The sequence below is a fragment of the Spironucleus salmonicida genome, assembly GCF_000497125.1.
Source record: "Spironucleus salmonicida strain ATCC 50377 chromosome Unknown tig00000062, whole genome shotgun sequence".
Lineage (NCBI taxonomy): Eukaryota > Fornicata > Diplomonadida > Hexamitidae > Spironucleus > Spironucleus salmonicida.
The window spans coordinates 1-19,636 of NW_027150739.1; the positions used below are offsets into that span (position 1 = coordinate 1).

General features: G+C 40.0%; 9 protein-coding genes across 9 annotated transcripts; 2 read left to right on the forward strand and 7 right to left on the reverse strand. All coding sequences in view use genetic code 6, as the record gives it.

Annotated features, from left to right (window-relative positions):
- Positions 1 to 24: 24 nt before the first annotated feature.
- SS50377_28841 (Glycogen debranching enzyme) lies at positions 25 to 3,027 on the forward strand (the record flags this gene model as incomplete). Its single annotated transcript, XM_067912595.1, has 1 exon — positions 25 to 3,027. One exon carries the CDS (start codon positions 25 to 27, stop codon positions 3,025 to 3,027), a length of 3,003 nt encoding a protein of 1,000 aa, XP_067760056.1.
- Positions 3,028 to 3,037: 10 nt separating this feature from the next.
- On the reverse strand, positions 3,038 to 3,550 carry SS50377_28842 (uncharacterized protein; the record flags this gene model as incomplete). The annotated part of the gene is made up of 1 exon (XM_067912596.1): positions 3,038 to 3,550. One exon carries the CDS (start codon positions 3,548 to 3,550, stop codon positions 3,038 to 3,040), a length of 513 nt encoding a protein of 170 aa, XP_067760057.1.
- A 261-nt stretch (positions 3,551 to 3,811) lies between these two features.
- SS50377_28843 (uncharacterized protein) lies at positions 3,812 to 4,561 on the reverse strand (the record flags this gene model as incomplete). The annotated part of the gene is made up of 1 exon (XM_067912597.1): positions 3,812 to 4,561. The coding sequence occupies one exon, from the start codon at positions 4,559 to 4,561 to the stop codon at positions 3,812 to 3,814; it is 750 nt and encodes a 249-aa protein (XP_067760058.1).
- Positions 4,562 to 4,601: 40 nt separating this feature from the next.
- On the reverse strand, positions 4,602 to 13,304 carry SS50377_28844 (uncharacterized protein; the record flags this gene model as incomplete). Its single annotated transcript, XM_067912598.1, has 1 exon — positions 4,602 to 13,304. The coding sequence occupies one exon, from the start codon at positions 13,302 to 13,304 to the stop codon at positions 4,602 to 4,604; it is 8,703 nt and encodes a 2,900-aa protein (XP_067760059.1).
- A 50-nt stretch (positions 13,305 to 13,354) lies between these two features.
- On the reverse strand, positions 13,355 to 14,050 carry SS50377_28845 (ATP-binding protein; the record flags this gene model as incomplete). The annotated part of the gene is made up of 1 exon (XM_067912599.1): positions 13,355 to 14,050. One exon carries the CDS (start codon positions 14,048 to 14,050, stop codon positions 13,355 to 13,357), a length of 696 nt encoding a protein of 231 aa, XP_067760060.1.
- A 22-nt stretch (positions 14,051 to 14,072) lies between these two features.
- Positions 14,073 to 14,585, reverse strand: SS50377_28846 (uncharacterized protein; the record flags this gene model as incomplete). Its single annotated transcript, XM_067912600.1, has 1 exon — positions 14,073 to 14,585. The coding sequence occupies one exon, from the start codon at positions 14,583 to 14,585 to the stop codon at positions 14,073 to 14,075; it is 513 nt and encodes a 170-aa protein (XP_067760061.1).
- A 1,183-nt stretch (positions 14,586 to 15,768) lies between these two features.
- Positions 15,769 to 17,235, reverse strand: SS50377_28847 (Nucleolar protein NOP5; the record flags this gene model as incomplete). The annotated part of the gene is made up of 1 exon (XM_067912601.1): positions 15,769 to 17,235. One exon carries the CDS (start codon positions 17,233 to 17,235, stop codon positions 15,769 to 15,771), a length of 1,467 nt encoding a protein of 488 aa, XP_067760062.1.
- Positions 17,236 to 17,648: 413 nt separating this feature from the next.
- Positions 17,649 to 17,921, reverse strand: SS50377_28848 (Ribosomal protein L36; the record flags this gene model as incomplete). Its single annotated transcript, XM_067912602.1, has 1 exon — positions 17,649 to 17,921. The coding sequence occupies one exon, from the start codon at positions 17,919 to 17,921 to the stop codon at positions 17,649 to 17,651; it is 273 nt and encodes a 90-aa protein (XP_067760063.1).
- A 92-nt stretch (positions 17,922 to 18,013) lies between these two features.
- SS50377_28849 (Eukaryotic translation initiation factor 2B epsilon subunit) lies at positions 18,014 to 19,636 on the forward strand (the record flags this gene model as incomplete). Its single annotated transcript, XM_067912603.1, has 1 exon — positions 18,014 to 19,636. A coding segment is annotated over one exon (1,623 nt), but the record flags the coding sequence as incomplete, so codon positions are not given.

Below are 19,636 nucleotides of genomic sequence, written 5' to 3' on the forward strand. Positions count from 1 at the left end.
ATTGCTGCGTGTAATGGCTGGGTTATGGGTCCTAGCAAGGATTTTATTTCAAAATCAGAGAGAACTTATTAATGCAGATCGTTAATCAGTTGGGGAGATTTAGTCAAACTTAATTTCAATCCTAAATTAGAACAATTAGCTATTGATTACGTATGTAAGCAGGCCAAAATGTTCAATGGTTTGAGAATAGATAATGCGCACAATACAAATCAAGAAGTTTTATAAAAAATATTAAAAGAAGCAAAGAAAGTTAATACTAATCTGTTAGTTATGCTAGAAATCTTTTCTGGAGATGAAAATCACGATGGATACTTAACCTAAGTAGCAAATGGTGATATCACACTTAAAGAAATGGTGCATTATGATTCTTGTGATAAGTTAGCTGGCTTAGTTCTCAATAGCTCATTTAGATAAGGCATCAATTTACTTAACCAATATAAGCAACCAATTTCTTACAATATTCACGCCCCAAAATTTTTATTCGATATTACGCATGACAATATACCTTTTGGAAACCACTCCTCACATCACAATCTATCTAATTTCTTATCATATGCATTTATTGGCGCATTCGCACAAGGAACCGCATATGCCTCAACTTATGGCAGTGATTAAGGTATCACCGATCACATTGAAGTTATTTGTAAGAATAATTATGCTCCACAAATTCCCTAAAATATGATAGCTGCTAAAAAGTTTCTATTAAAATAGCGTGAAGTTATGGCAAATTATGAGGAAATTTATGCTGATAACCACGGAGATTTCCTTACAATTGAACGTAGCTCTTATAATGATAAAACATAGTTTTTCCTTCTAGCAATTCCTGATTTCAAAGATAAGTAGTTTGATCAGAAAGTGAAACTTACAATACCAGGCATATTTACGAAAACACTATTCTTTGCTGGCAAGAAATAATCCTAGCAATCGACTATAAATGGATTTAATTTAAATGATTTTGTCGAGCTTAAAAATGGTTCTTAAGTAAATATTAAGCAGAACTAGTTCGATTTTGAAATTCAGTTCGACGCTAACTCTGGAGATGTACTGGTATTGGAGAAGAAATCAGATGATCTTGATGCAGTTATGAGCGAAATCAAAGCAAAAATAGCTGTTTTTAAGAGAGAATTTGCTGAGTTAGGCGTGGCATAAACAAAGTATTTTTTGGCACTTTCAGAACTTGAAGAAATAGAGTTAACCGGTATGAAGTTGTTCGACTTTCAAGGGTTGCGCCCTACAATGTGTGGTTTTGATGGTCTGAAAGACTGTATTATTACTCAAAATGTAGATTCGGTAGTCGCCAATTGCCTGAGATCTGGAAATTGGTTTTATGACTATATTTTGTAACGTAACAGCATCCACAAGTTTAATTTGACTGCATTTGACGAGCTTGTTATTTTCGTTAGAGATAAAATTTCTAGCTATTCTAAGCCAAAATGTACCTTTGAGTTGTTTTAAGCGCTGGATAAAGCTATTGACGAGGAGATCTGTAAAATGCTTAAAATATCTTATGACAAGCTTGCTCCTTAACTTTATCGCGCGGGGTTGCTTTTGATCAGTTTTAGACCATAGTGGTCGAACGTTGATGTCAATAAATGGCTCACTGAAGATTTTAAAAAGACAATTTCTAATCAGGATGACTCTGTGAGTTCTGTGAGCGAACCTGAAAGCACAAATTCTAGGAAGCATAGATAGAGCAAAATTATGTGGAAGCATGTAAAACCAGCTAACCCTCTAGTTAACATCTCGCTTTGTGCAGGCTTTCCACATTTCTTCGATGGAATGTTCCGCTCTTGGGGTCGTGATATTGCTTTAGGATTGACTGGTATGGTTCCAGATCAGATATCTAGACGTGTTATGATAGTTTCCACAGCATCCCTGCTTCGTCATGGCTTGCTACCAAATTTACAAGACTCTGGGCGTATTCCAAGGTATAACTGTAGAGATTCTGTGTGGTTTTGGCTTTGTAACGTCGTTGAGTACATCGAAGAATTTGGTAATGAAATCTTAAATGATACAGTTAAACGTATTTTCTTGAGAGATGATCAAGAAGCCTATTACTTTGACGAAGTTCATTTATAATATTTGTATAAATAAGAGGTTTTAGCTCAAATCAATTAAAAGTCAAGAGAAATGACTATCAGCGACGTTATTTTAGAGATTCTGACTAAACACTGGCAGGGTATTGATTTCATGGAATGGAAATGTCATGACGATAACATGAGACCGGAAGGTAAGCATGTGACAGCTTACACTGATTAGAAAACTGGACTTGTGTATGGTGGAAATGAATATAATTGCCATACTTGGATGGACAAAATGGGAGGTTCTCAGCTCTGTGGAAATAGAGGAATACCCGCTTCTGCCCGTTGTGGTGCCGCAATAGAGATAAATTTGTGTGCTAGAAAGGTTCTTTTGGTTCTCAAAAAACAATACAATCACGATTTTATATAAACTTGGTAGACTTTGATCGAAAAAAATATTTTCACATACAAAGCTGAAAAGAACGGGTTTAAGTATGCTAAGGATGTTATAAGTTACCGTACTGCGACCAACAACTCACAGGATTTCTTGCTCAGACCAAATCTGTTAATTGGCCTCAGTTTCTAAGAGCCTTCATTTATCAAGCTCTTTGAAGACGAAATACTGACATGCTACGCTCATCTCCAGGATAGATTTTCGATTGGAATGAAAACTCTCGCACCATTCGAAACCAGATATACACCTTGGTACAACAACGACGATATGACGTCTTTCGAGACCGGAAATGGCTTCTCGTACCATAACGGACCTGAGTGGGTCCACTGCAATGGACGTGGCTTAATATGCCTTAAAAAAATCAATAAGATGGATGTCTATGAGCGTGTTTTAGTAAACATTCGTCGCCACATGGACCTCCACTGCAACGTTAATGTCGACTACCGCTCACTTCCAGAGTTGACGCAGGCAAATGCAGATATTTGCATCAATTCGTGCTTGTCACAGTCCTGGGCGTTAGGCAGCGTTTTGCAGGCAATGACGATTAAATGATAAATTTATTTCACTTTTTCACTTCCTCTTTTTATTTTTTGTAAATTTTCGCGGAGAGCTCTACGAGCGATGCCCTGAGGCTCTCGGCGTGCTTTCTTGAGAGGTCGCTTTTTTGTTTCATGACTTTCACAAAACGTGCCATTGCATGCTCTTTTGCGCCTACGAAATTGCTAAAAAGCTCTGCTTCTAGCGTACTCCATCCAGAAATTTCTAGTGTCTTCTCGTCCTTGAATTTGACGTTATCTGAGGCCGTATACTTGAAATCTTTGGAAAAAATATTCTAAAAATCTGTAAGTTTTGGGTCAGGTACTTGGACCGATGAAAATTTTTGGGAGTGGAGTGCGAGTTGCTGGCAGTAGAGTGATTTTGAGGCATGTTTCATAGTCTAGAAAGCGAGTTTTTCTGGAATATCTAATGTTTCTGCTAACTGCTATATCAGTTTAATTTTTGAAAGACAATTTTGTGGGTTTGATCTTATGGTGAGAGTGAAGAGGTGAAATGCTAGCTAGATAGGGTTTTTCATTCAGGTTTGGGAGAGGTGATAAATGTTAATAATTATATTATTATGTATTTATATATCATCTTCAAAACAATATTAAAATATCGAATAATATGATAGTGAGAATATAGTGTACCTAGTAAAATTTAGGTTATATATTTTTTGTTCAAATATAAAAATTCATTTTTGAAAATAATTTAATGTTAAAAATGAGTAAATAGTGGATATTCTATTTAAATAGGGGTTTGTAATAATAGATTAGCATATAATCTAAGTGCAATTTAATCATTATTTGATCTAATTAATAATCAACTCGATATCTTCGCCACATTTTCCAATAGTATCTACATATTTTAAGTATTCATCTATAGTTTAAATGTTTACATTTTTAACTCCCTTTTACTTAACTTTAATTTCACTTTCATATATTGAGGTCATCTTTTCTAAAATATCCTCGGCATTTCTAGAGTTTTATAAAATATCGTTTGGTTGATCTTACCCTGGTAATAGGGCCAAACTTTTATTACTACTCCAATTTTAAGAAGTTAGAATGGCTTAAACTACTTCATTTGTTTATTATATTTCAAATTTACCATACCCAGCTCTTATTGAACATGCTAATGCCCTAAGTAATGTCTCGCAAATTTAGTTTTATCTTTAATCAGCGTATTTACCCGTTACTAATATCCATAATTATATTTCTAGCTTTTGCGACGCCTATACCCATTATTTAGAAAATTCAATTGATGATAGATTTGATAAGTCTAAAATAATGATGCCAGTTTGATTGCTTTGTATTAATTTTCTAGCTTATTAAGCAAATGATTCAGATTAACCAAAAACTAGGCATTCAACTGTTCCAGAGACAAAATTAAGTGAAAAATCATGAGGGAGGGGACAGGCTGAACGGGATAGTCTTGAAGTAAATTACTAAACTGTTGTAGGATTATTTCCTGTAATAAAAAATTACTTCATTTCTTATTTTTTTGGAGGGGCTGTATTTAAAGTATTTAGTAAGCTTTCTAAGGATGACATTTTGGCGTTTCTAAAAATATCATAAATAATAATATATTACTCACTTATTTCCTTTCTATGATTTTTCTAAAGTTCTATTTTCAGCTGTTTATTTTCCAATTGAAACAAGCTTGGCTGCACCACTTATATCTCCAAATGTTTATATATAGATTTCTAGTTTATCCGTTAATTCTAAATTTATCTTCCGTATTCTTTTATAGCTTTCTAAAATTTACTATCTAGCTTTAGCTCCGAAACATTCTTCCCTTGTTACCGTAAAATTTATATCAAAATCCACAACAAACTTTTACTCATCCTCAGCAGGAAAATCCTAACAATAGAATTTATAAATAAGTGATATAAAGATTAGCGATGCTTGTAATCTGGTTTACTATGATAATGTATTATCAGTAATAGTATTCATATTATCTTTCATTTTATTAGCTAGCTTTGACAAATAACTATTAGATTGTGATTTAGCAGAAAATAAAACATATCTTAATAAAGTAATAAGAGTTATATCATTCTCCAATGCAATTGTAAGCTCTTAAAGTTGGTGCAGAGATAACTAATTAGGTAGCGTTATATTATTTTATAAGCAATTTATATTTAACTAGTTATCCTGAATCGATTATAATTAACTTTAAAGTTATGATATTTACTGTTTTTAATGGTTGAATTTTTCGTCATACGATATATTTGGCTGAGAATTCTATAAATTATGATAATTTTATGTTTGTGTTTCCTAAGTTATATTTCTAGCCATTTACTTCTTTTAATACTTTAAATCCTATTAAAACTTGGATAGGGCTGATTATTAGATACAATTATCGTCTTTTAACTAAAGTATCTACTAATCTTAACTAATAATTTATTATTTTAAACTTAAAATATTATGACTATACGATAAATGATTCTCTTATAATGTTTGATTTTAGATTGTTAATGTTTATAATGTATCTTAAAATCCTATGATCTCAGCCGTCTTTATACTTAATTATTTCTCTAGATTTAATAATGATTACTAATGTTTTTATTTGATAATAGATATCTTTTTCAGTTGCTAGCTTTCGTTCAAAGTTGACAAATTACTATTCTGCTCCATATATGCGTTATAGTCCAATTAGAGTTAATCAAAGTCTTAATTGACAAGTTATAACTTCAAATGCATCTGTGCCTTCTCGGTATGCATGGCTGCGGTAGTTTCCGCCAGCTGTTCCTGGAGCTGTGCCTTCTCGGCTGTAAGTGCTGCGGTAGTTTCCGCCAGCTGTTCCTGGAGCTGTGCCTTCTCGGTATGCATGGCTGCGGTAGTTTCCGCCAGCTGTTCCTGGAGCTGTGCCTTCTCAGTTGTAAGTGCTGCGGTAGTTTCCGCCAGCTGTTCCTGGAGCTGTGCCTTCTCGGTATGCAGGGCTGCGGTAGTTTCCGCCAGCTGTTCCTGGAGCTGTTCCTTCTCAGTTGTAAGTGCTGCGGTAGTTTCCGCCAGCTGTTCCTGGAGCTGTGCCTTCTCGGCTGTAAGTGCTGCGGTAGTTTCCGCCAGCTGTTCCTGGAGCTGTGCCTTCTCGGTATGCATGGCTGCGGTAGTTTCCGCCAGCTGTTCCTGGAGCTGTGCCTTCTCGGTATGCATGGCTGCGGTAGTTTCCGCCAGCTGTTCCTGGAGCTGTGCCTTCTCGGTATGCATGGCTGCGGTAGTTTCCGCCAGCTGTTCCTGGAGCTGTGCCTTCTCAGTATGCATGGCTGCGGTAGTTTCCGCCAGCTGTTCCTGGAGCTGTGCCTTCTCAGTATGCATGGCTGCGGTAGTTTCCGCCAGCTGTTCCTGGAGCTGTGCCTTCTCAGTTGTAAGTGCTGCGGTAGTTTCCGCCAGCTGTTCCTGGAGCTGTGCCTTCTCAGTATGCATGGCTGCGGTAGTTTCCGCCAGCTGTTCCTGGAGCTGTGCCTTCTCAGTATGCATGGCTGCGGTAGTTTCCGCCAGCTGTTCCTGGAGCTGTGCCTTCTCGGTATGCAGGGCTGCGGTAGTTTCCGCCAGCTGTTCCTGGAGCTGTTCCTTCTCAGTTGTAAGTGCTGCGGTAGTTTCCGCCAGCTGTTCCTGGAGCTGTGCCTTCTCAGTTGTAAGTGCTGCGGTAGTTTCCGCCAGCTGTTCCTGGAGCTGTGCCTTCTCGGTATGCAGGGCTGCGGTAGTTTCCGCCAGCTGTTCCTGGAGCTGTGCCTTCTCAGTATGCATGGCTGCGGTAGTTTCCGCCAGCTGTTCCTGGAGCTGTGCCTTCTCGGTATGCATGGCTGCGGTAGTTTCCGCCAGCTGTTCCTGGAGCTGTGCCTTCTCGGTATGCATGGCTGCGGTAGTTTCCGCCAGCTGTTCCTGGAGCTGTGCCTTCTCAGTATGCATGGCTGCGGTAGTTTCCGCCAGCTGTTCCTGGAGCTGTGCCTTCTCAGTATGCATGGCTGCGGTAGTTTCCGCCAGCTGTTCCTGGAGCTGTGCCTTCTCAGTTGTAAGTGCTGCGGTAGTTTCCGCCAGCTGTTCCTGGAGCTGTGCCTTCTCAGTATGCATGGCTGCGGTAGTTTCCGCCAGCTGTTCCTGGAGCTGTGCCTTCTCGGTATGCATGGCTGCGGTAGTTTCCGCCAGCTGTTCCTGGAGCTGTGCCTTCTCGGTATGCAGGGCTGCGGTAGTTTCCGCCAGCTGTTCCTGGAGCTGTGCCTTCTCAGTATGCATGGCTGCGGTAGTTTCCGCCAGCTGTTCCTGGAGCTGTGCCTTCTCGGTATGCATGGCTGCGGTAGTTTCCGCCAGCTGTTCCTGGAGCTGTTCCTTCTCAGTTGTAAGTGCTGCGGTAGTTTCCGCCAGCTGTTCCTGGAGCTGTGCCTTCTCAGTTGTAAGTGCTGCGGTAGTTTCCGCCAGCTGTTCCTGGAGCTGTGCCTTCTCGGTATGCAGGGCTGCGGTAGTTTCCGCCAGCTGTTCCTGGAGCTGTGCCTTCTCAGTATGCATGGCTGCGGTAGTTTCCGCCAGCTGTTCCTGGAGCTGTGCCTTCTCGGTATGCATGGCTGCGGTAGTTTCCGCCAGCTGTTCCTGGAGCTGTGCCTTCTCGGTATGCATGGCTGCGGTAGTTTCCGCCAGCTGTTCCTGGAGCTGTGCCTTCTCAGTATGCATGGCTGCGGTAGTTTCCGCCAGCTGTTCCTGGAGCTGTGCCTTCTCAGTATGCATGGCTGCGGTAGTTTCCGCCAGCTGTTCCTGGAGCTGTGCCTTCTCAGTTGTAAGTGCTGCGGTAGTTTCCGCCAGCTGTTCCTGGAGCTGTGCCTTCTCGGTATGCATGGCTGCGGTAGTTTCCGCCAGCTGTTCCTGGAGCTGTGCCTTCTCGGTATGCATGGCTGCGGTAGTTTCCGCCAGCTGTTCCTGGAGCTGTGCCTTCTCGGTATGCATGGCTGCGGTAGTTTCCGCCAGCTGTTCCTGGAGCTGTGCCTTCTCGGTATGCAGGGCTGCGGTAGTTTCCGCCAGCTGTTCCTGGAGCTGTTCCTTCTCAGTTGTAAGTGCTGCGGTAGTTTCCGCCAGCTGTTCCTGGAGCTGTGCCTTCTCAGTTGTAAGTGCTGCGGTAGTTTCCGCCAGCTGTTCCTGGAGCTGTGCCTTCTCGGTATGCAGGGCTGCGGTAGTTTCCGCCAGCTGTTCCTGGAGCTGTGCCTTCTCAGTATGCATGGCTGCGGTAGTTTCCGCCAGCTGTTCCTGGAGCTGTGCCTTCTCGGTATGCATGGCTGCGGTAGTTTCCGCCAGCTGTTCCTGGAGCTGTGCCTTCTCGGTATGCATGGCTGCGGTAGTTTCCGCCAGCTGTTCCTGGAGCTGTGCCTTCTCAGTATGCATGGCTGCGGTAGTTTCCGCCAGCTGTTCCTGGAGCTGTGCCTTCTCAGTTGTAAGTGCTGCGGTAGTTTCCGCCAGCTGTTCCTGGAGCTGTGCCTTCTCAGTATGCATGGCTGCGGTAGTTTCCGCCAGCTGTTCCTGGAGCTGTGCCTTCTCGGTATGCATGGCTGCGGTAGTTTCCGCCAGCTGTTCCTGGAGCTGTGCCTTCTCGGTATGCATGGCTGCGGTAGTTTCCGCCAGCTGTTCCTGGAGCTGTGCCTTCTCGGTATGCATGGCTGCGGTAGTTTCCGCCAGCTGTTCCTGGAGCTGTGCCTTCTCGGTATGCAGGGCTGCGGTAGTTTCCGCCAGCTGTTCCTGGAGCTGTGCCTTCTCAGTATGCATGGCTGCGGTAGTTTCCGCCAGCTGTTCCTGGAGCTGTGCCTTCTCGGTATGCATGGCTGCGGTAGTTTCCGCCAGCTGTTCCTGGAGCTGTGCCTTCTCGGTATGCAGGGCTGCGGTAGTTTCCGCCAGCTGTTCCTGGAGCTGTTCCTTCTCAGTTGTAAGTGCTGCGGTAGTTTCCGCCAGCTGTTCCTGGAGCTGTGCCTTCTCAGTTGTAAGTGCTGCGGTAGTTTCCGCCAGCTGTTCCTGGAGCTGTGCCTTCTCGGTATGCAGGGCTGCGGTAGTTTCCGCCAGCTGTTCCTGGAGCTGTGCCTTCTCAGTATGCATGGCTGCGGTAGTTTCCGCCAGCTGTTCCTGGAGCTGTGCCTTCTCGGTATGCATGGCTGCGGTAGTTTCCGCCAGCTGTTCCTGGAGCTGTGCCTTCTCGGTATGCATGGCTGCGGTAGTTTCCGCCAGCTGTTCCTGGAGCTGTGCCTTCTCAGTATGCATGGCTGCGGTAGTTTCCGCCAGCTGTTCCTGGAGCTGTGCCTTCTCAGTATGCATGGCTGCGGTAGTTTCCGCCAGCTGTTCCTGGAGCTGTGCCTTCTCAGTTGTAAGTGCTGCGGTAGTTTCCGCCAGCTGTTCCTGGAGCTGTGCCTTCTCAGTATGCATGGCTGCGGTAGTTTCCGCCAGCTGTTCCTGGAGCTGTGCCTTCTCGGTATGCATGGCTGCGGTAGTTTCCGCCAGCTGTTCCTGGAGCTGTGCCTTCTCGGTATGCATGGCTGCGGTAGTTTCCGCCAGCTGTTCCTGGAGCTGTGCCTTCTCGGTATGCATGGCTGCGGTAGTTTCCGCCAGCTGTTCCTGGAGCTGTGCCTTCTCGGTATGCAGGGCTGCGGTAGTTTCCGCCAGCTGTTCCTGGAGCTGTGCCTTCTCGGTATGCATGGCTGCGGTAGTTTCCGCCAGCTGTTCCTGGAGCTGTGCCTTCTCGGTATGCATGGCTGCGGTAGTTTCCGCCAGCTGTTCCTGGAGCTGTGCCTTCTCAGTATGCATGGCTGCGGTAGTTTCCGCCAGCTGTTCCTGGAGCTGTGCCTTCTCAGTATGCATGGCTGCGGTAGTTTCCGCCAGCTGTTCCTGGAGCTGTGCCTTCTCAGTTGTAAGTGCTGCGGTAGTTTCCGCCAGCTGTTCCTGGAGCTGTGCCTTCTCAGTATGCATGGCTGCGGTAGTTTCCGCCAGCTGTTCCTGGAGCTGTGCCTTCTCGGTATGCATGGCTGCGGTAGTTTCCGCCAGCTGTTCCTGGAGCTGTGCCTTCTCGGTATGCATGGCTGCGGTAGTTTCCGCCAGCTGTTCCTGGAGCTGTGCCTTCTCGGTATGCATGGCTGCGGTAGTTTCCGCCAGCTGTTCCTGGAGCTGTGCCTTCTCGGTATGCAGGGCTGCGGTAGTTTCCGCCAGCTGTTCCTGGAGCTGTGCCTTCTCAGTATGCATGGCTGCGGTAGTTTCCGCCAGCTGTTCCTGGAGCTGTGCCTTCTCGGTATGCATGGCTGCGGTAGTTTCCGCCAGCTGTTCCTGGAGCTGTGCCTTCTCAGTATGCATGGCTGCGGTAGTTTCCGCCAGCTGTTCCTGGAGCTGTGCCTTCTCAGTATGCATGGCTGCGGTAGTTTCCGCCAGCTGTTCCTGGAGCTGTGCCTTCTCAGTTGTAAGTGCTGCGGTAGTTTCCGCCAGCTGTTCCTGGAGCTGTGCCTTCTCAGTATGCATGGCTGCGGTAGTTTCCGCCAGCTGTTCCTGGAGCTGTGCCTTCTCGGTATGCATGGCTGCGGTAGTTTCCGCCAGCTGTTCCTGGAGCTGTGCCTTCTCGGTATGCATGGCTGCGGTAGTTTCCGCCAGCTGTTCCTGGAGCTGTGCCTTCTCGGTATGCATGGCTGCGGTAGTTTCCGCCAGCTGTTCCTGGAGCTGTGCCTTCTCGGTATGCAGGGCTGCGGTAGTTTCCGCCAGCTGTTCCTGGAGCTGTGCCTTCTCAGTATGCATGGCTGCGGTAGTTTCCGCCAGCTGTTCCTGGAGCTGTGCCTTCTCGGTATGCATGGCTGCGGTAGTTTCCGCCAGCTGTTCCTGGAGCTGTGCCTTCTCGGCTGTAAGTGCTGCGGTAGTTTCCGCCAGCTGTTCCTGGAGCTGTTCCTTCTCAGTTGTAAGTGCTGCGGTAGTTTCCGCCAGCTGTTCCTGGAGCTGTTCCTTCTCAGTTGTAAGTGCTGCGGTAGTTTCCGCCAGCTGCGCCTGGAGCTGTGCCTTCTCGGTATGCATGGCTGCGGTAGTTTCCGCCAGCTGTTCCTGGAGCTGTGCCTTCTCGGTATGCAGGGCTGCGGTAGTTTCCGCCAGCTGTTCCTGGAGCTGTGCCTTCTCAGTTGTAAGTGCTGCGGTAGTTTCCGCCAGCTGTTCCTGGAGCTGTGCCTTCTCGGTATGCATGGCTGCGGTAGTTTCCGCCAGCTGTTCCTGGAGCTGTGCCTTCTCGGTATGCAGGGCTGCGGTAGTTTCCGCCAGCTGTTCCTGGAGCTGTGCCTTCTCGGTATGCATGGCTGCGGTAGTTTCCGCCAGCTGTTCCTGGAGCTGTGCCTTCTCGGTATGCAGGGCTGCGGTAGTTTCCGCCAGCTGTTCCTGGAGCTGTGCCTTCTCAGTTGTAAGTGCTGCGGTAGTTTCCGCCAGCTGTTCCTGGAGCTGTGCCTTCTCGGTATGCATGGCTGCGGTAGTTTCCGCCAGCTGTTCCTGGAGCTGTGCCTTCTCGGTATGCATGGCTGCGGTAGTTTCCGCCAGCTGTTCCTGGAGCTGTGTCTTCTCGGCTGTAAGTGCTGCGGTAGTTTCCGCCAGCTGTTCCTGGAGCTGTTCCTTCTCAGTTGTAAGTGCTGCGGTAGTTTCCGCCAGCTGTTCCTGGAGCTGTGCCTTCTCGGTATGCAGGGCTGCGGTAGTTTCCGCCAGCTGTTCCTGGAGCTGTGTCTTCTCGGCTGTAAGTGCTGCGGTAGTTTCCGCCAGCTGTTCCTGGAGCTGTGCCTTCTCGGTATGCAGGGCTGCGGTAGTTTCCGCCAGCTGTTCCTGGAGCTGTGCCTTCTCAGTTGTAAGTGATGCGGTAGTTTCCGCCAGCTGTTCCTGGAGCTGTGCCTTCTCGGTATGCATGGCTGCGGTAGTTTCCGCCAGCTGTTCCTGGAGCTGTGCCTTCTCGGTATGCAGGGCTGCGGTAGTTTCCGCCAGCTGTTCCTGGAGCTGTGCCTTCTCGGTATGCAGGGCTGCGGTAGTTTCCGCCAGCTGTTCCTGGAGCTGTGCCTTCTCAGTTGTAAGTGATGCGGTAGTTTCCGCCAGCTGTTCCTGGAGCTGTGCCTTCTCGGTATGCATGGCTGCGGTAGTTTCCGCCAGCTGTTCCTGGAGCTGTGCCTTCTCGGTATGCAGGGCTGCGGTAGTTTCCGCCAGCTGTTCCTGGAGCTGTGCCTTCTCGGTATGCAGGGCTGCGGTAGTTTCCGCCAGCTGTTCCTGGAGCTGTGCCTTCTCGGTATGCAGGGCTGCGGTAGTTTCCGCCAGCTGTTCCTGGAGCTGTGCCTTCTCGGTATGCATGGCTGCGGTAGTTTCCGCCAGCTGTTCCTGGAGCTGTGCCTTCTCGGTATGCAGGGCTGCGGTAGTTTCCGCCAGCTGTTCCTGGAGCTGTGCCTTCTCGGCTGTAAGTGCTGCGGTAGTTTCCGCCAGCTGTTCCTGGAGCTGTGCCTTCTCGGCTGTAAGTGCTGCGGTAGTTTCCGCCAGCTGCGCCTGGAGCTGTTCCTTCTCGGCTGTAAGTGCTGCGGTAGTTTCCGCCAGCTGTTCCTGGAGCTGTGCCTTCTCAGTTGTAAGTGCTGCGGTAGTTTCCGCCAGCTGTTATTATTATTTGAAAAACTCTGAGTTTGATGGAATAAAATTTGTCTCTTGGCAATGTTTGCTCCATTTCAATTCATTTTCGATTGATAATTTTTATAGTAAGATTTATTAATTACTTTTTTCTAAGCTATGAATTTATGACTTTAGTTTACATATTAAAATAAAATAATATTATAACATATCTACTATATTTGTTGAAATATCTTTTCTAAGATCAAATCCATGCTCTTCACAAGTTTATTACATGTAATCTTATAGTTTTTTGAATTATAATTTCGAAAAAGTAAGTTTCTGTTAATAATCTACGTTATTACTTAAATCTATAATAGTTAATTAGGAGCTATCAAGATTTAGGCTATCTTATTTATTATTAGAATATTTATCTAATACTAACCTTTGTCTATCTCCAATTTTATTATATAGCTGATTAATTTTTTAGATAAAATTGGATTACTTACCAGTATTTCGTGAAGATTATGACATATCTTTTTGTTCATATGGAGAAAAGAATCGTTTTAATTCTGTAAATAATACACTATTGTTTGAATATTTTTATGCTTTAAGTAACAATGCAGTTAATTTTTCAACTCCTTGGATCGATTTTTCATATAATAAAATCTATTAAAATACTTACGCTTTTTACGCCAGAATATCGATTTCAGTAAAGTATATACTTTCTTCGGGATCCATTTTAATAAAAATTCATAGTTTAAATATATAATATATAGTAAATACCTAAATCACTCTTCATCAATATGCATCATAAAATCAATCATTTCAGCTAATATTCCTATGGTATCTTCATTTTACACACTAACAAAAGCATTTTAATTACCACCGATTACTTCTGTTAATTTTTTTTCAAATTAATTTTCAAACTCGAACTCTTCATCAATTTACCATAAATCTGTAAGATCACACTTAGTATATACTTATAAAAACGCAATACCCAATGAAGCCCTGACAGCCGCCGCAATTAATGCATTTGAAAGGAAATCCTACTTATTAACAATTTTTTAAGACTCAGTACAATAAATAGTACCTACCTAATATCCTAATGTCTATAACTTTTTCGCTAATTTTTGAAATGAATTGAATTGTAGTAAAGTTTCTATTTAACCTGGGCAATCGATAAGTAAAAAATCTTCATCATAGTCAAAAAATTCTTATTATGCCTCTAATTCATTGTCAATAAAATGCTCAACTGCATAAATTAATGATGCATTTGGCCCTAATAACAAATACTATTAAATATCATCTGATGTAACCAGGTCACGAATATCAGCAGAAGGTTTAAAAGGGAGATACTAAACAGCAGGATCCATATTAATAATATATATAGTCTTATGTATGATTTAGTAGTGATTTGCTAAATAAGCTGCAAGAGTTGTTTTCCCTGCACCAGCAGACCCGGTAAGTAAAATAGCGTACTTCATTTAAAGGAAAAGAAAAGAAAATTCACTAATACAATTATTATTCTAAATTGTTATATTTTTATCTTATTTTAAATTTAATTTTTTAATCTAGTTCGTCTTCCTTTTATTACAATTATAAAAAATTTGTTTATAATGATAATAACTCTGCCTCTAATCTATGCAGCTATGGCAATGAGTTTACATTCTTAGTTTCTAAAATTAATTGGGACGCCTATTCGGCAGGTGCAATTAGTTTTGCAACCTAAATAAGCATATTATCTTCTGCTTCTAAAATCGCCTGATAACACGAATTTCCATTAGTTAAATTGCCTTAAGAACTTTATAATTCGATATACAGCTATGATAACATTTCATAATTTTACTACTCAATAAAAATTTTCTATCTCAATGATTTTAATTCTCGATCTTTTTATTTACTAACCTATGTTTTTACACCACTATTTTTCACAATAGTTGGTTTTAGCTTATCTTAAAAGTTTACTTTAGTTTGCTTTGTAGATTGAGTAATTCGTTTTGATGGAACGATAAATGCCATTATAATTATGCAAAAATTTAAATAGTATCACTGTATATTAATATATTTTCTAATTTGTTAAACTTAAAAGCATTTATAATTATATTATAATAAATATTATATATTAATTTTCATATTTCATGATATTATTCCTATCAAAATTTGCAGTATATCACATATTAAATTGTAAGTAAATTATTAAAGTATATACCAAAACTATTAAAAATAATATTATCTTTTAATTGATTTAATTAGCAGTATGGTATACTAAACTTATAGCTTAGGTAATGCATGATTTATATAATTGATATGTGAATAATACAACTTTAAAAATTGAATGTCAATCTACGACAAAAATATAACTTAATATTAATATAGTTATTATAGCATATAATTCAAAGCATTTAAATTTATTAGATAAATAATAAAAATTTCATGTCGCACAATAACCAATATACATTATGCGATTTTTAAAGGGTCAAGCATTTATTAAAAGTATTACATATACTTTATGCTACATTCAAAATCATATAAATAATATTTGTTATATATTATACATTTGATAATAAATTGGTGATTTTACAATAATTTTATTATAAACAACGGAATATCTTCACAATACGTATCTTTATGTTACTTTTTCCATAATATAAAATACTTTATTTATGTTTAATAAATTAAATGATCACAATAGTGCTTTAATATACTCCATTATTGAGAAATATAATATAAGTTAAAATTTTAAATAAATATTATTAAATTTAACTTTATTTTAATTTAATAAATATATCACTGTGCCGCACGTACTATTATGAGCTAGCCCTTATTTCACATTTTTAGTTTCCTAATCAGTTACTAGAAAGATTAAGTATATAATTAGAGTTGTTGACGTCCTTTACACACAATAAAAATTTGATATGTATATTCAGAAATAATTATAGCATGATAAAAGTAAAATTGTAAAAATAACAGGCATATTAGCCAAATAATCCAATTACTTGTTAAATTTATTTATCTTATAATAATAAGATAAATATTATTACAAAGACTCAATACTAAAATACAAGAGTATAAGGATGATAGACAATCCTTGAAATCGCAACTTCGTAAATATATTCAAATAAATAAATAATATTTATTAAATCTGTAATGAGCAATTATTTAATCCTTATTCAAACTTTACATTTCCCTAAAAACCCAAAAATCATTCGTCTTTCTTCTTATCCTTCTTGCTTTCTTTGTCTTTTTTATCTTTCTTCTTTTCTTCTTTCTTAGACGACTTCTTCTCCTCAGCCTCAGCTAATTCGGCCTTCTCTTCGTGTTTAGCTTCACTTTTTGCAGCTTTTTTCTCCTCCTTAGCTCTCTTTTTCTCTTCTTTTCTCTTTCTCCTCTCTTCGTCAGTTTCAGCAGGACCTTCTTATTTCCTATCGCCTTCAGCTTTATCCCCTCCTTTAGCGGCCAAATATTCTTGTAATTTTCTCTCTTTCCGCTCCTATCTGACTACTCTTTCAGCACTGCTCATAATTTGAACTTTCCCTTCCTAAATTCGAGTTTTTGCGAATTCGCCGTCAAGTTTCTCGCTCAAACAGTCGACGCGAGCAGCCAAAATTGCGTTTTGCGCAGCAATTCTTGACATTTTGCCCTTATCGCTGAGCTAACTGTTTGCAACTAAAGTGCAAGAGTAGATCAAACCGTGCTTTGGTGTGCGTTTTTCTTTTGTTTTTAAAGTCAAAAAGAGAGCCTTTTCGGCACCTAAAATCTGCACAGTCGAAGCTGGCAATTTGGCAAGCTTTGTGAGGCTTCCGGCCTTTGCGAGCATTCTAGCAGAGACAATAGGGCCAAGAATTTGAGTCAAATTAGGTGCAATTGACTGCATTCTGGAAGTGATATAAGCAGTCAAAGATTCCTGATAATCAAAAAGCTGAACGCATTATTCTGCCAAGGACTTAATTCTGTCGGCGTCTAAAGGTGTTATATCTGAGCCAAGTGAAATTGACGCAGATTCTTTTAATTGATCGATCTAAGCGGTAGTAAAATGAGGTTCAAGAAGTTTAACAGTTTCTGGGTCATTAATTTGTTATTTATCACCTTTTAAGAAAGTCTACAAGAATGCATACTAACGGTGGTTTGTGATTACTTTTGCGGCTTCTGGGAATGACCAGACAATCCACTCTTAGAGACGCATCATGAAACCATTAATTTCTTTTTCAGACTCATCTAAGAGTGTTATTGACTGTACAATCATTGTATCCACAGATTCGGAATTGAATTAAATCTGATATCTACTAAAGCTATGGGCAAGAGCAAGCTAATACTAATGCTACTATTCTACATCGAAGTTGGGAATGAGTTCTTTTATGTTAGACTGGATTTCACGGAAAACCTCCAAGGCAGCTGAGTCACAGAGACAGTTTATGTCATAATTGTCCTTAAGAGCTTATGCAAGTTTCATATCTGGGACATGAAGTGTATCTTCTTTAAATTTTTTAACGAAATTGGACTTGATAAAACTTTTATAAACAGAAGTTAATTCTTAATTGTTGATAGCTATTTACGCATCTAAGGCCTATTTCATAGTCTCAAAAGGTTAATAATTAACTAACTGAAGCTTATTAGGTTAACCTTTAAAAAGTGCGAATCCTGTTGCGGTGTCATAAAAGTAGAATGGCATTATCAAGGAATGGAGAAAGAAGTGGTAGATTTAGAATATCAATAATATATATTCACTTTAAAGTATTACTTAATGAACCTGGAGATGGTTACCATTCTCGCCAAATTCGTTGCCGAGGTGGTAAAGTTGGATGTTTATCTTTCTTAAGATATAATTGAGATTTAATACTTTACTTTATATTATTAGAACATTATAAAGATAGGGGTAACTTATAACATGTTCTTTTACTGCTGCTATTGTTTCGCCATATTTAATGTTATGATTAAATAGGTGCAAATTCTATCTATAAATCGTCAATTTCTGTAATTAGACAATTTGTTTATTAAATATTTAAAAATGAAGACTAATGTAACATTAATAAGATAAGGAATAAAGAATATTATTATAGATATAATATAGCACATACAATATTATCACTTTTGCTGGTTGAGAGCCATAAGCTGAGAAACTTTAGCCTTGGCGAGGGAAAGCTTACCAATTCTCTTCTTAGCATAACGAAGAGCTTAACGGTCACGGTTAAGATGAATCATTTCGAGGAGGTGGCGTTCATAAGGAGCCATACCAACGCATTCGCTAATAACGGAACGAACAAGGTGATGTCTAACATTTTGCTTCTGGGCAGGTGCAGCCTTCTGGATCTTGACGACAGCAGTACCTTTCTTATAAGTGAGTACTCTAGCGGGCATTCCGGTGGAGTGGAAATATAATAAAGAAGTGTAAATAAAAATGAATATAATATATTATACTATATTTATTATAAATACAGCATTAGAGTCAAATGCCATCTTCTAAATTGAGATAAGCTATTTTATTAGCTGATATTTTTGGGTAAGAAATGGAACCTCTTTATAATAATATTCCAACACTACTTTTACCAATAGGAAATATTCCCATGATAGAAATTCTACTTCATCATTTATATGTTAGCAAAATAGAATAGTTAACAGTAATTTACTCAAAAAATTCTTACTAAATCAAATAATATATTGATAAAACTAGGTATGGTAGAATATAAAGGGAATTAACTCATGATGTTTGTTTATGTGGTCAAATGTGTGAACACAGCCATCATATTTTAGACGAGGAATAAAAGCTTTAAATTAAATATATAGATACTCATCATCAAACACCAGTTAATATGCTTAGCCAGTATTTATAGGACTATGATAATGATCTAGATGCCACCTTTTTAGTAATAAATGGCCCAACGATTTTTAATTTTAATTTGCAAGAATTTTATAAGTAACATGTATAACATGAGAATAATAATTATCTAGCTACAATGGCAATTTAAGAGATTCCAGAATAAGGATATATGAACTCTATTAATGCTCCATATTTAATTCACTATTCTAAAGAGCAAGTTCTACTCAATTTGTAAAAATTTTAAAATGATGATGAAATTTTATTAAATTTGGTTTAATACGGCGTTGAATCAACTATAACTACTTAATGCTAACCAACTGAAGTTTATATTTTTAGTAAATCTATGATTCCATTAATAATTGAAGGTAAATAGAAATAATCGGAACATATATTTGAAATTATCCAAAACTAACTCAATTCATCAAATGAATAATAGATTGGGATATATGATATAAAGAATTTAAAATCTGGAAGAGTAGATTGCCCACGTACATATAAAAGTTTAAATCTTATGTTTATTCATAATTAATTTTATCCATACACACCTTAATTTAATATTTTTTGGAAAAATGGAAAGAGGGTCAATTAGTAAAAATTTGGATTAGCTTTAATTGGAAATAATCTTTAACTTTAAGGGAAGTTAGAAGGCAGATCATTTATAGGATCTTAGTGTGAAATTAGTGGCCGAGTAGTTAATAGTATTTTAGGGGATAATGTTAAAATTTTACCTGGTGCTGATGTTATTTAATCCATTATTCTTGACAATGTAACTATTGGATAAAATTGTTATATATCAGACTCAATAATACTTAGGAATACTCATATATAGAATAATGTTATGTTGCCACCCGGATCAATTATAGGCTCTGACATATATTAGCTAGAAAATAGAACTATTCTTAACGCAATTAGATGCTTTACATAAACAATATGGGGGTTAGATTAAATTGTTTCACATTTAAGTACACAAAATATAATTTATTCTGATATTTCACTTTTCAAGATGTTTATTTTTGGGTAAAGTTTATCTATTCCAATTTCAATTATAAAAACATTACCACCAATTTATATTCAGGAATAATTTGCAACATAAATTGCTTTAAATAGATATCAAGAAATTTGTTTATTTTATGAAGAATTGCATGAAACCCCACAAAATAGTTGCTATGAAAATGAACTTTAATTTATAGAAATTTCTATATAGAGATTAAAAAATGAAGCAGATATTGAAAATTTGTATGATGATTATGAAATT